The sequence below is a fragment of the Amphibalanus amphitrite genome, unplaced genomic scaffold (assembly GCF_019059575.1).
Source record: "Amphibalanus amphitrite isolate SeventyFive unplaced genomic scaffold, NRLGWU_Aamphi_draft 001702F_arrow, whole genome shotgun sequence".
NCBI lineage: Eukaryota > Metazoa > Arthropoda > Thecostraca > Balanomorpha > Balanidae > Amphibalanus > Amphibalanus amphitrite.
Window position 1 is genome coordinate 109,140 of NW_024883195.1, and position 12,907 is coordinate 122,046.

Here is a 12,907-nt window from a genome sequence, read left to right on the forward strand (position 1 = left end):
AGCCCAAAATATTCCACACTCATCGTTAGAGTACAGTACGAGCCAGACACGGACCCGAGGTGCCGACAGCCGACGAGCCGCGAGGTCAGGTCGGGTCAGGGCCGCCCTCACTCCATCCCGCCGCTCTCCACCGGCCGGTGGACTGCAGTGGCTGCAGCGGGCAGCGGCGCCCACCACCACCGGCGGGCAGCGGCTGCAGCCTGCGTTATCAGTTCGGCCGGAGCCGTCCTGACAGACACACACGGGAGGAGAGGGGGAGGGGAGAGGAGAGGCGCCAGGCAGCCGTCGGACGCACACCACTGGCCACTGCAGACAGAGGTGGGCACTGGACAGGGCCGGTAGGTAGTGGAGCTTCGCCCATCTAAGGACCATTCAAGGACCATTCAAGGGAAGTTGTGCCTCACTTGTTTCTCCTACGTAACCCGAGAGTTTGATTGGTAAGGTGCAACAATGTGATTACAAAGTGAACAAAACATTCAAACGTCAGCTGTGTTGTCGTGTATGGGCCTGCCGACCAGTGACCACTATGAATTCTGGAATTTCCGCAGTGATTTAACCCAGTTCAGCCGCATGAGCTCGTTCAAAAAGAACGGTATAAAGCAGGGATGCGGAGCCGGAGCCGGAGTCGGAGCCGGAGCCGCCGGAGCCGGCATATTTTGCCCGGAGCCGGAGCCGGAGCCGGAGCCGTGAAACAATATAGCCCGGAGCCGGAGCCGGAGCCGGAGCCGCCAAAAAAGGGGGCGACTCCGGCTCCTTTTTATTTTTTGAAGAGGAAAAAAATAATTGACCTAGTTCGGTTTGACAGTACAAGGCAGTAAAACATATGGTACTTTACTTACGTCATGGGCCATCAAGTGAATGAAAAAAGCCGAATATCCCCAGTATCCCACAGTACGCAATCAACTTCTTGTCTGCTCCTCCCCCCCCCCCCCCACGTCTACTGCATCCCCAGAGCATGAGGACCGGTCATCAGGTGACGGCCATTGTTTTCAAGCCAGTGCAGTGGACTGCGACTCCCAGCACCGTCTCTTCCCCTCCCCCACCCCCCCCCCCCCCACTCCCACCCCCAATGCAGCCGAGACTGGTGTCAGCTTACGATGGTTCAGTGAACTCCAATTCGCGGCGACTGCGTTTCCAATGCCATCGCTTCCTAGTTCTTTGTTCTGCCAGTTCTCTCCGAGGTGCGTTTGCGCGGGAACGCGGTGAGCCGGTCATGGCAAAGAGTAACGCGTATAACCAATCCAATTTTTCTTCCACCCGTATTTAATTGATTGCATAGGGGATGTACTGAGTCGGAGCCGGAGCCGCCGGAGCCGGACCATTTTACTCGGAGCCGGAGCCGGAGCCGGAGCCGCCACAACATTTCACCCGGAGCCGGAGCCGGAGCCGGAGCCGATTTTTTTCTCCGGAGCCGGAGCCGGAGCCGGAGCCGTCTGAAATTTCCACGGCTCCGCATCCCTGGTATAAAGTAGTCCAACCAAGGCCTCACAACTCGTGAACGCCGCGGTTCTATGACCAGCGACACGGGCCTCCCCTCCCACTGAACTCCGTCCGTGTAAAAACACCGGCCCGCGACACGGCTCCAACGCGTGTCGCAGGCTCCCCTCCAATATAAATACCCACCCGGGAGCGGACGGAGGGCGCACGCACCACCGCCACCGTCCTCGTTCAGTCTCGGCGGCTGGCAGCGCGCCTAACAAGCGGCGCAGCCGAGACAAAAACGCCGCTCCGCCGGCACGTACCTGAGCAACGGACACGTGTTGACTCTCCGACGGCGACGGGACGGCGCCGGTCGAGTGCAGACTCCGTGGAGATAGTTGGCACGGGATGCGATCTCCTCCACTGATCACCACACTCCTCTCTCAACACCGTCCGCTTTACTAAGCCGCCCTCTCGGCTCTGAGCGCACACACACACTGCGTCGCGTCCGGATCCAGCACAGCACACACCCTCCGCGGCGCCTCTTCTCAAACAACTGGCGGCGCTGGTGGCGGCGGCGGCGGGCCGCGCGCCCGCCCAGCCAGCCGCTGTTGTGATTGGCTGGCGCCGAGCGCGGCGTCTCGGCCCGAGGGGGACGCACCTCAGAGGCCGGCTCCGTCCATGTAGCCGCTCCGTTCGTCCTGGAACACAGCCGGGACGCCGTCAGCGACATCGCACTCACTCATACACACACGATCATGACACACACGCATACACACACGAGAGAGAGGAAGGGAGGCGCGTACAGCCCACAGTACGGTGGGGCGGGCCTACGGCAGGTGGACAGCGGGAGAGGGTTAGAGTGGAGGAGTGGGGACTGGGGACGGGACGGACGCACCTGACAGCCAGGAGAGCTGTGTTTGTTTCTGGCACGCGGAGGGACGCGCGATTCGCTGCGTCACCTAGCACCGGCCCGACACCCTTTGTGCTCGGACCGAAAAGGTAATGACCGCGCCGGGATTGGCGCCCCGCGCTCTCCAATGACCGCCAGCCGGCTCTGGCCGGGGACGGTCGGGAGTGGAAGGGAGGGATGGTAATGGGAGTGGGGAGTGTCAACAGGGGAACAAACACGCTGCTGAAGTGTTGAATGCGTCAGAAATGGTGTAGCAACACAACACAACGCAGCTAAACCGAGGGACAAATAAGACGAGTGTTTTGCACAGTGGATCATGAATGACAGAAAATGACTAGAGAAGTGATAACCATGACAGTCACACAACAGCAGAAACCAGTACAGACTTTAAACGACAGCAGCCCGACCCAAAGTCTGACACCCTCTGGGTCGCAGCCCTCTCACACAGCTTCACCCCGGAGTGTATAACGATTCGCGAAGACGCGCCCGCCCGCCGGCCTCTCTCCGTCCGTCCGGAGAGGCCGGCGGCGTTCCGTGCCGTCCCGCGGTCGGCGATCGGTGCCGGGCACGATCTACGTGATCGGAGCCCATGGCGGCCCGAGCCGCGCCGAGCTCCGGCCGCCGCCGGGGCGCCGGTGCCCGCCGCCAGCGGCCGATAATTGCTGGATAGCGAGCAGAGCAGACGTTCTCACCGAGCAGACATCACGCCCGGCCGGCCGTCTGCACGGAGACAAGAAACAAACTAATAATACGGAGAGACGGCCGCGCCGGCGGGTGGTTGAACTATCCAGAAAAGGATGTCTGATTAATTCCGGCAGACGATTCGTCACGTCCAACATACAACCAGCAGAGGTGCGCCAGAATTTTTAGTGAGCGACGCGCAGTTTAAAGCCTGCAAGAAACGAATGCAGAGAAGCAAACCCGGTCTGATTCCGATGATAGGAACATTGCGCAAGTGAAGGGCGACTGTCCGCGACCACCAGTGTCCGGAAATGTTAGCATGTCGTCCGTCGTGTGTCGACAATCGAACCATCTTCGGTCGGTGGAGAGCTTCAACCCGGGAAGCAGCGTGTCGAATACAGAGATCACCCAACCGGATATCACCAGTCAGCGAGTACACTTTCGCCATTCACCGAGCAATATGAAAATCAACAGCCGGAAAGATGGAATACAAACGACCGAATCAGCAGCGCGTCTTGACGAAACAGAGCCCAGCGATCTTGTTTTCACCATACGGCCACCGCAAATGATCAGGGTCACCGCATCTCTGCCTGTAAACACACCACAACATCCGCTCGGTCCGCTCCAAACGGCCCGGGGACCAAAACGTACCGAAACCCGTCCAATAATTATAGGTTTGGTCGCGAAGGAGGCTTTGCTACTGGTAGTGAGGGAGACCTTGAAAACTGCCTACAAGTTTAAAAGTACGCTCTCTCCATTCCAAAGAGCTAGACGGCCGACTAACTTGGTTCGACCTGGAACGCAATCTGTCCCTCCCTTTGACGAGCCGTCCTTTCCGGCTAACAATCAGCTGTATTTATTACACCCCAATTAATCCAGATGGACTGCGGGGCTGTTTGGCTTCTGGAGAAGTGAGAACAATTGTCATCGAGGCATTTTGAAATGTTTCGAGTCCCTATCACCGGCCTAGGGCAAAGCGGCTAGAAAGTAGCCCAAAATAAAGGTAAGATAAGGTCCAATACGAAGTCCAATGGCATTTTTTCATAGCGACAATGTAGTTTCACTGATCGTTCCATTCAATAGGCACTTCCTACACCGCTCATAACGCAACTAGGTAGAAACTAGAAAGTTATTTAACGGTTCGTACCGCAGTCACCCGTATCAAAACATGAAAATTAAATTTATCGGATGCATTGCAATCAGGAAGATATTGCAATGGTTGTAGTACACGACTCCTGATTGATAGATCCATTTGGTTTATATGGTAATATTATTGAGTTTACCGCCTGAGCGAGCACTGAATCTGACCGGTCCTCAGCGGTGTGCTCCGTGTCCTTGGACGGAACACGAATCGACCAGATAAGGATTACGGCTATTATTTTTGGCGTGATCGACAGATCACGACACACAGAGACGCGCCGAAGAACAAGACAACGGCGAGTTTAGTCTCAGACCGAAGACCGCAGCGATAAAAACGAGACGGAATCGCAGTCGGACCCGACTTTGGCGCAACACCTTGCAAAACGTGCGTGCTAAATCCTTCAACAAGCTACCTGATTAAATTTAATGAACGTGATAAATGGCCGTCATCAGAGCGCTGGCAGGTGCATCTGTTTTCATTTAGCCCCTACAGAGACACGAACAGGGCCCTGCGGAGCACGTGCAACACGGACACATGTTACGGGAGTGTCGCGCCGATTCGCTATCCGTTTCACGTGTAGCTACACCTGATACACGGACTGGGAGGGTGTCAAATGATATGTCACCGCTCGGTAGAGACAATACAGGCGGCCGACAGGTGATGAGATACATCCAGGGACGCTGTGACGTCATACAAGGTGAGGGGCTACTCAGTGACGTCACTCACAGTCGGCTCTGGCAGACTCTCACCCCATTTGCAGTCCACGCAAATCCTGCCGCTGCCACCAAAACTACTGACTGGTCACTAGCAATATGGACTCGACAGAAACACCGGCCTGTCGCTACAAAAATGAAATGGTCACAGAATATCGAATAACAGAATACAACAAAATATAAGCGGCCACAATGTAAAAATCAGTCTCCAGAGAAACTTAATGATGATCCAGGCTTCAATTTGAGAGACACAAATACCACAGGAGAATGCTGACCGCCAAAAATTGATCGCTGTCGTATTACAGCCGTGTAGAATGTGTCACTGCAAACAAAAACTAGCGGAGAGACGCGAACAGTCGTGCAGAATGTGACCAGTGGACAGTAACGGAATCCGACTGAGAGTGAGAGGAGGAAGACATGAACGAGGTGTCATGTCAGATCCCGGTTCCCTTCTAGAACAAATAAGCTCGTAGCTCCAGTGAAAACACGAAAAACAGGCTCAGGAGCCTCAACAACAACCGAAACAAGTCATGGTCAACCTGACAAGAACCAATTTCCTTCACCGTCACACGTTATATCATAGCCCAATGTCCCAACAAACTGCAATATTCGACCGCCCAGCATACCTTCGTCGGCTGCACGATCACTATCCTCCCATCTTCCTATCAGCAATCGGTGGCTGAAAAATAACCAAACAACCAACTCAGCGACAGACGACTGTGTGGACGAAGAAATGGAGAGAGGAGCGTCCGAGGAAGGGAGAGAGAGAGGGAGGGGAGAAACAGACACCTCCCCTCTCCCCACGCCTTGTGAGGGGAGAGCGAGGCTGGGGTATGGGGGCGACAGTCTGGAGGGGACGACGGCAGAAAACAACAGGACGCCGGCCAGAGGAGACGGGGAGGAGGCGTCGACACCGGCGACTGTCGGAAACGACAGGGGTCGCACGGCGCGCCGGTCATAGGGAGGGGAGGGGAGGGGAGGGGAGGGGCACAGCTGGTGGTTTCCGGGACGGGACAGCGACACGGCGCGCTGAGACGTCCGGCCGGCGGGTTGGTGAGGGGTCTGACATAAAGAAGGAAGCAGTATGTTACAGTATTTGGAGTGATAGAGTTGTTCCTTGCTCGGGGCGAAACGTCATCAGCAAAACAACCAGATACAAACGAAGTAAGTGAACGAGACGTCAGATGATCACCCCCTAGCCAAAGACCAAGTTCCTGAGGTCCATATCTCAACAGCATTGAGCTGCAAAAGTCCTTCATGGTACTTCCACCTAAAAAGGATGCAGCATGATTATTCCATCCCGCCGTACAATTTAATTTCCTCCTGAGGGACATCGCAGAGCCTTGCTCCGGAACCATCCGATGCCCTTGCAGCACAGACAAGTTTAACAACAGCGGGCTGGTAATAAATACGGCACTTCTGTCCAGTTAGCCCTATTACTAAATTACTAAAGTAAATTTCAGCTCGTCCGGCCCCACAGTTCCTCAGAAGCAGTACCACATTTCAATAAATCAGCCCCCAGTGACGGGTGCAATAGCCAGTCTGGAGCAACTCCTCAGTGGGGCAGTAAAGTCAGACATCTCAGACAGGCAGACAATTCAGACAGTCCAGTAGAATAGCAAATCAGACAGCCAGTCAGACAGTTCAGACAGCTAACTGGTGCTCGGTCAGACAGACATCGCTGGTACCGCGATCACGGACCGATATCATAAACGTCACGCTGATTAAATACGGCGGCGATGCAGACGTACACAAATTATCCCAGGAGTGAGAGCGCGACATTAATAACTTGAGATAAGTCAAGGAACACGTCCCGGTCATCTTATCGGTTTTACTGTATTGCATTTATTGCATTTTATTGAAGTCGATAGGTGAAGGGTAGATGATTTATATTCGATTGCATACAAGGTGATCTTGGTGCTTGGAGCTCATTTCACTAGAAGAAACTGCAAAAATATTCATCTAAAACTAAGTTAAAGCCATTAATACCACATATATATAAGATGATAGTTGTTTGCAATGTGAGTTGTGACTCGCGGCCCAATCTAGTCCAGCGAAATCCTCAGCTGGAAGCGGCATCTACAGATTACAATAAGGCAAAGCATCAAGGATAGATGTCGCCACATTACAGATCAGCACACAACCATTTCAAGGAACAAAATAATTAATTGTCATAGGGTGCTCCATTCAGGGTTAGAGGTGAAATGAGAATGAGATCAGAGATTGCAGTTGTCTCAAGCTCCTCATGGTCCAAAGTCCCAACTCCCATCCCCCAAACATAATCATAAAATGCCAGTTCTTGGAAAGGTCCTTGATATACAGCTTGATGTTCTGCACAACCCACAGGGGTATCAGGCTGCTAAAAAATGGCAAAATGGGAGGTGACTTTAAAAACCAAAATTCAGTCAAACAATTTAATTATTCTAGAATCTAGATCCCCTCAAGAGGGAGGGGGCAAGCCACCCTAGCCCCCCCCCCCCCCCCCCTTTGGCTACACCCTGCTAGCCATTAGGGTTCTTTGCAGATGCTAGGGCATCATTCATTGGTTAGAATTAATTTTTCATTAGCAGGCTGCCAACTTCCTGACATTTGTTGGCTTTTCACTTGTTGAATTTACATGGTCTGTTCAGTTCATCAATGAAAAGCCAAGAAAGGCCAGTAAACACCCTTCAAACATGGGAAAACTGGCAGCATGCTGATAAAACTGAAAACATGACAGATTGCAGAACTCTGGTTCAATTTGAAATGGATTTCCAAGTTAGATGCTGCATTGTTGTCCCCTGGATATGTATTTGGAATGGCATGAGTGATGAGAGTTAAACAGAACATTTGCTCCTTGCACTGACAGATACAGCACAACCATTCACGCAACCAGCCTATTCATCACAAATCTGTTCCAGGCATTATATGATTATGGCATGTAGATACCTACTACATGGTTTCATAAATAATAAAAATGATGCTGAAAACACAAATATTTTAAGTGATACAAATGAATAGCAAAAGATTTCAAGCGTGCAGCTGCAACAAACAATTACATTGTAGTCGTTGAGCTCGCGCAGATTCAACACAAAATAGGCAGGAGTTTCAGCTTAGATTAAAACAATATCATGAGTCTGAGGATCTCAGCATACCTTATGAATTATTGAGTTGACACTTGATGTTTTATGGTCATGCAAACACCGACTTCGGTGGCATCAATGACTCAATATTGATAATCAACCTACTGATATGCCAATTATGCTTCAAATCAAAATATTAATTTCCTCATATAAATCGCACTTGTTACTAATCTTGCTATGAGTGTTATTCTACTTCTGTAGGCGAAATCAGTTACTTTATGCACAGAACTCTAAAAAAATGAGGCAAGAAGAGGTAGGTAGTTGGACTGATTTGAAAATAATAACAAAACAAAAGTAAACAAACAAAAACAATGCCAACACAACTAAGCGCCAGAAGTTGAGGCGTACATGCCGCACCTGCTACATTTCTTGACAAGTAGCCGCCGCTAAATAAAATATTTGTCATGAGCTGTAAATCAGAGGGACTAAAAAGTTAAATAAGTGCCAAGAGCTTGCTTTAAAAATCATCAATTATCTCATATATGCTTTGACTTTCAGCAGGTGTTATAGGAAGGGCTTCTTTGGGGCGTTTGGTGTCTATAACTTTTTCGGCTGTTTTAATTTTGCGGAGGGCTTTAGAAAAATCCTTTGCAATATTTTCTAACAGCACCCCTCGCACTCTTTCATGCCTGTTGCTCGATAATTAAACCTCATTTAATTATATGAAGCGTTATTTTAAACTCTGAATATAGGCATGCACCATATGATCAATCATTCTATCCTGGATTGTTTTAATTTGGTAGCGCTTTATTTTCTGGGCACTTCTGGATTCATCCGAATGCTGCTCGCTGATTGGTCCACGTCCATGTGACTGGTATACGCATGCGCAGTACGTTGTTTACTTCCGAGGTCAGGCGCACACGTGAAATTCCCGCTCTGTTTTCGGAGTAGTGTGGTGGAGTGGGGTGTCGCTGGTGGTGCTCTGATTGTGATCGTTTTCCAGAGATCCTGTCGGCTGGAAGTTTATTTATTTCATAGTCTGCCCCGTTGAGTGAGGTAAGATGTATGCTACTTTCTCTAGGAGCTGGAAAACTGCGTGCTGTGTTCTGTTCGTAGCTGGCGATCCACCGCCCATGGCCGACACCTTTCAAATTGAAATCGAAATATGTGTCATAGGTGAGAACTGGTGAATGTATGATACCAATATTGACTAAACTAATTGGTCTTTCTTCACAGGTACTTTTTGCTCTCAGGGCTGCATATTGCCAGTTTGAACTTTGCAAGTGACATCTTGGTTGCAATGGATACCTTCATTGGATGTCTGCTCTGCATTTATCTACTGAGCCTCACCCAGAGGAGCCTTGGAGCTGCATTTAAGGACTACTATAAAGTTATGGGCCTGGACAGAGAGGCTACAAAGAGAGAAATCAAAGAAAGGTTCAAGAAGCTGGCCGTTCTGTACCACCCAGACAAGAACCACTCTCCAGAGGCAGAGGCGCGCTTCTACGAGGTTCAGCAAGCCTTCGAGGTTCTCTCGGATCCAATCCAGAGGGGCATGTTTGATATCAACCTCGGGCTGGCGGAGCGCTACCCAGAGATGGTGGAACGCCACAACGCGCGCGGCGGCCACCGCCGACGGATGCCCGTCTTCAACAACCTCCGCGCCGTGCACGAGGCGGTGCCTGACGCGCAGCCCTCCTTCGACAGCGGGAACGTCGTCACCGGGTTCTACGTCGGCATGGACCAGGTGTCTGGCTTCCAGCCGCCGCCGGACCGGATACTGCGTCCTCGGGGCAGCCTGCGCCTCCCCGAGAGCGGCTGGGACACCGAGGACGGCTCCATCACCTGCAGCACCTTCAAGGAGGAGGGCGTGGACGGCCGGGCTCACCTGCACACGCAGTGTAGTTAGTACGGCTGTGCTGTCGATCGGAGATCGTCTCCGCGCTCCGCGGTGCTGTGCCACTCGTGTTGTTCAGCCGGCTGTGAATGCCCAGAACTTGTGGATGCTTTCAGGGACTGTGGGTGTGGGAAGGGCTGTTGCGGTCTGAACCGGTGGATTCTTTCAGGGAGGCGGGAGGTGGACTCTTGCGGGGAATGTGGGAACTCTGCTGGGCGCACAGCCGCGGGTCAGACAAGTGTACAAATGTCCTCTCATGACGGGTCAGAGCTCTATGTATAGCTATAGGTAGGTTATAGCTGTGTGGTAGCCGTGAGCCCGCTCTAACTGCTACGGTTTTGTAACTGTGGTCCGCGCCGACTGACGCACCGAGCTTTGACATACTCTTATCGGACATTATTAAAGACAACCTGCTACCGAGTAGTTCCTTGTAGAATGTTTATTAGCTATTTGTTTAGCAACACACTAGACCCGAAGCTGCAAGAAGGCGGTCTGTTGCCTGTAACCTGCGTGGTAGCCGTTCCCTATCCCGTTCTGACTTCAGTGAGCGATTTAGAGACGTTTTGAACTAAGCTGCCAGCTGCCGGGGGTATGTTGTTTTCAGCGGATATTGTATAGTCTTTCTCCCGCGCGCTGCGCTCCTGTGCCATGTGAAGCGTGCTGTCGAATACCTCTGATGCCGGCCAGAGTTTTACTTAATGACGGCGGCCAGTCTTTCGTAAAATATATTCGGTTTGTTCTACTGTACTTTTTGTCTGGAGGCTATTTTATGACTGGAACGAACGAACGGTACGAACGAACGATTAGATGACCGATCCCCATTCATCAACCTTTATCAACTTAGCGCACTCCGGCGACCTTGTATTGCACATATCCGAACGCAAAACCCGTACAGTGACAACTGACAACACCTACGCATATTCTCGGCGGTCCCTGCAGCCGCCGTTGACCGCACCGACAGACAACCCTTCCCCGAGCGGTGGTGTGTCAGACAACACAACATTTGACCGTCTCTTCACTGTGACCGGGGCTTGACCTTACGAGCCAAGTCTCAGGATTCCATTTCGTTGTCAGTGATGTTAATAATTAAGGCTATTGAATAACTATCGAATGTGCTGAGTATCCATGACAGGTTGGATGATGATGTAAATAATAAACCAAATTATTACAAATGCATTCAAATATATTCAAAAAGACACACAAAGCTTTCGGTTCATAGAACCTTGATCACTGTGCAAATGAGTATAACAATCGCTGTAACCGTCTAAAAATTCTTTGAAATTAATCAGCCGCGTGTTTTCTTCTTCTGCTGGTCTACCACCGATTTTGCTGCCATTGACGACCATGTGATAAATCCGCTCCTACTGTTAAACGTATCACGTGTGATGATGTGGGCTGCTTCCAGGACCTTCCTTGTACCTTTCTTTATATTGTTTTCTAATATCTTCGTACCGTCCCAGTCAGGTAAGTGGTTATACTTTTCTATATGCAGTACTATTGCATTTGATGTTCGGTGAAATTTTACATCGCTTCTGTGTTCCTTCAAACGAACTTCCAACCCTCTTCCCGTCTCCCCAACGTACGTTTTTGGCACCCTTTGCATGGTATTTCGTAAACTACACTTTTTTCATCACTGGTATCTTTTTTGGTTTCATGGTGCTTGACTAAATCTAGAGTTTTCTTTCCTGTTACTGTAGCTACTTTGATATCTGACTTTTCAAGTGCTCTTACTATGATATCAATATTTTTCGAATTTGGGACCGAAATCCATCTCTTTCTTTTGTTGGCTTTTCTTCTCGTGTCATCTTCGTGTGCTTTGTTCGCACGTTGTTCGTCTCTTCTGTTGGCATCGTCGCCGTTTGCTTGGTTCGCGCGTCGTTCGTGTCTTCTGTCGGTCTCATCTCCGTGTGCTTGGTTCGTACGTTGTTCGAGTCTTCTGTTGGTGTCATCGTTTTGCGCTTGGTTCGTTTCTTGTTCGTATCTTCTGTTTTGTTCGTTTCTTCGATTTTTGATTTTTCGGCTTTTTCTTTTTGTTTGATTAAAAATCCTCTGGGATATTTCAGTTTTTCGAACGAAGTATAAATATGATTGAACTCTTCCTGAATGAATTCATCGCTGCAGATTCTTAGCGCTCTGAGAAAGAAACCGATAACTATTCCGCTTTTCGTCCTTTGACTGTGTGCTGAGTAAAAGTGCACATAATCCTCTTTGTTTGTCGGTTTTCTGTGGACTTTGAATTTGAAGCCTGAGGCTGATTTTACGATGCATGTATCTAAAAACGCCATCTTTTCTTGTTCTTCTTCAACTGTAAATTGTATGTTTGGATGAACAGCATTCAGTTTGTTCAGCGTTTCAGAAATGTCAGTTTCTTTCGGAATGATTGCTAGTACGTCGTCTACGTATCTAAGCCAAGTAGAGTCGTCACCAATAATTTTGAGAAAATGCTCTTCTTCGAGTGTCTTTTTATGGAAGTACTCGAAGAAGAGCATTTTCTCAAAATTATTGGTGACGACTCTACTTGGCTTAGATACGTAGACGACGTACTAGCAATCATTCCGAAAGAAACTGACATTTCTGAAACGCTGAACAAACTGAATGCTGTTCATCCAAACATACAATTTACAGTTGAAGAAGAACAAGAAGAAAAGATGGCGTTTTTAGATACATGCATCGTAAAATCAGCCTCAGGCTTCAAATTCAAAGTCCACAGAAAACCGACAAACAAAGAGGATTATGTGCACTTTTACTCAGCACACAGTCAAAGGACGAAAAGCGGAATAGTTATCGGTTTCTTTCTCAGAGCGCTAAGAATCTGCAGCGATGAATTCATTCAGGAAGAGTTCAATCATATTTATACTTCGTTCGAAAAACTGAAATATCCCAGAGGATTTTTAATCAAACAAAAAAAAAAGCCGAAAAAATCAAAAATCGAAGAAACGAACAAAACAGAAGATACGAACAAGAAACGAACCAAGCGCAAAACGATGACACCAACAGAAGACTCGAACAACGTACGAACCAAGCACACGGAGATGAGACCGACAGAAGACACGAACGACGCGCGAACCAAGCAAACGGCGA

At 49.9% G+C, this 12,907-nt stretch overlaps 2 protein-coding genes across 2 annotated transcripts in view; one reads left to right on the forward strand and one right to left on the reverse strand.

The window, feature by feature from the left end:
- The window catches only part of LOC122374725 (interference hedgehog-like), a 66,178-nt gene extending 57,856 nt beyond the window's left edge, over nt 1–8,322 (reverse strand). The window contains exons 1-2 of the mRNA XM_043353650.1: nt 8,002–8,322; nt 1,743–2,120 (exon numbers count right to left, since the gene is read on the reverse strand). The gene's annotated coding sequence lies outside the window, so the exon portion shown is untranslated. The remainder of the gene's footprint in view (nt 1–1,742; nt 2,121–8,001) is intronic.
- A 491-nt stretch (nt 8,323–8,813) lies between these two features.
- On the forward strand, nt 8,814–10,573 carry LOC122374722 (chaperone protein DnaJ 1-like). The gene is made up of 2 exons (XM_043353646.1): nt 8,814–8,985; nt 9,166–10,573. The coding sequence occupies exon 2, from the start codon at nt 9,230–9,232 to the stop codon at nt 9,836–9,838; it is 609 nt and encodes a 202-aa protein (XP_043209581.1). The 5' UTR covers nt 8,814–8,985; nt 9,166–9,229; the 3' UTR covers nt 9,839–10,573.
- The last annotated feature ends 2,334 nt before the right edge of the window (nt 10,574–12,907 follow it).

What these genes read in the sequence shown, in the direction of transcription:
- LOC122374722 (XM_043353646.1), top strand. Translation starts at nt 9,230, where the DNA reads ATGGATACCTTCATTGGATGTCTGCTCTGCATTTATCTACTGAGCCTC.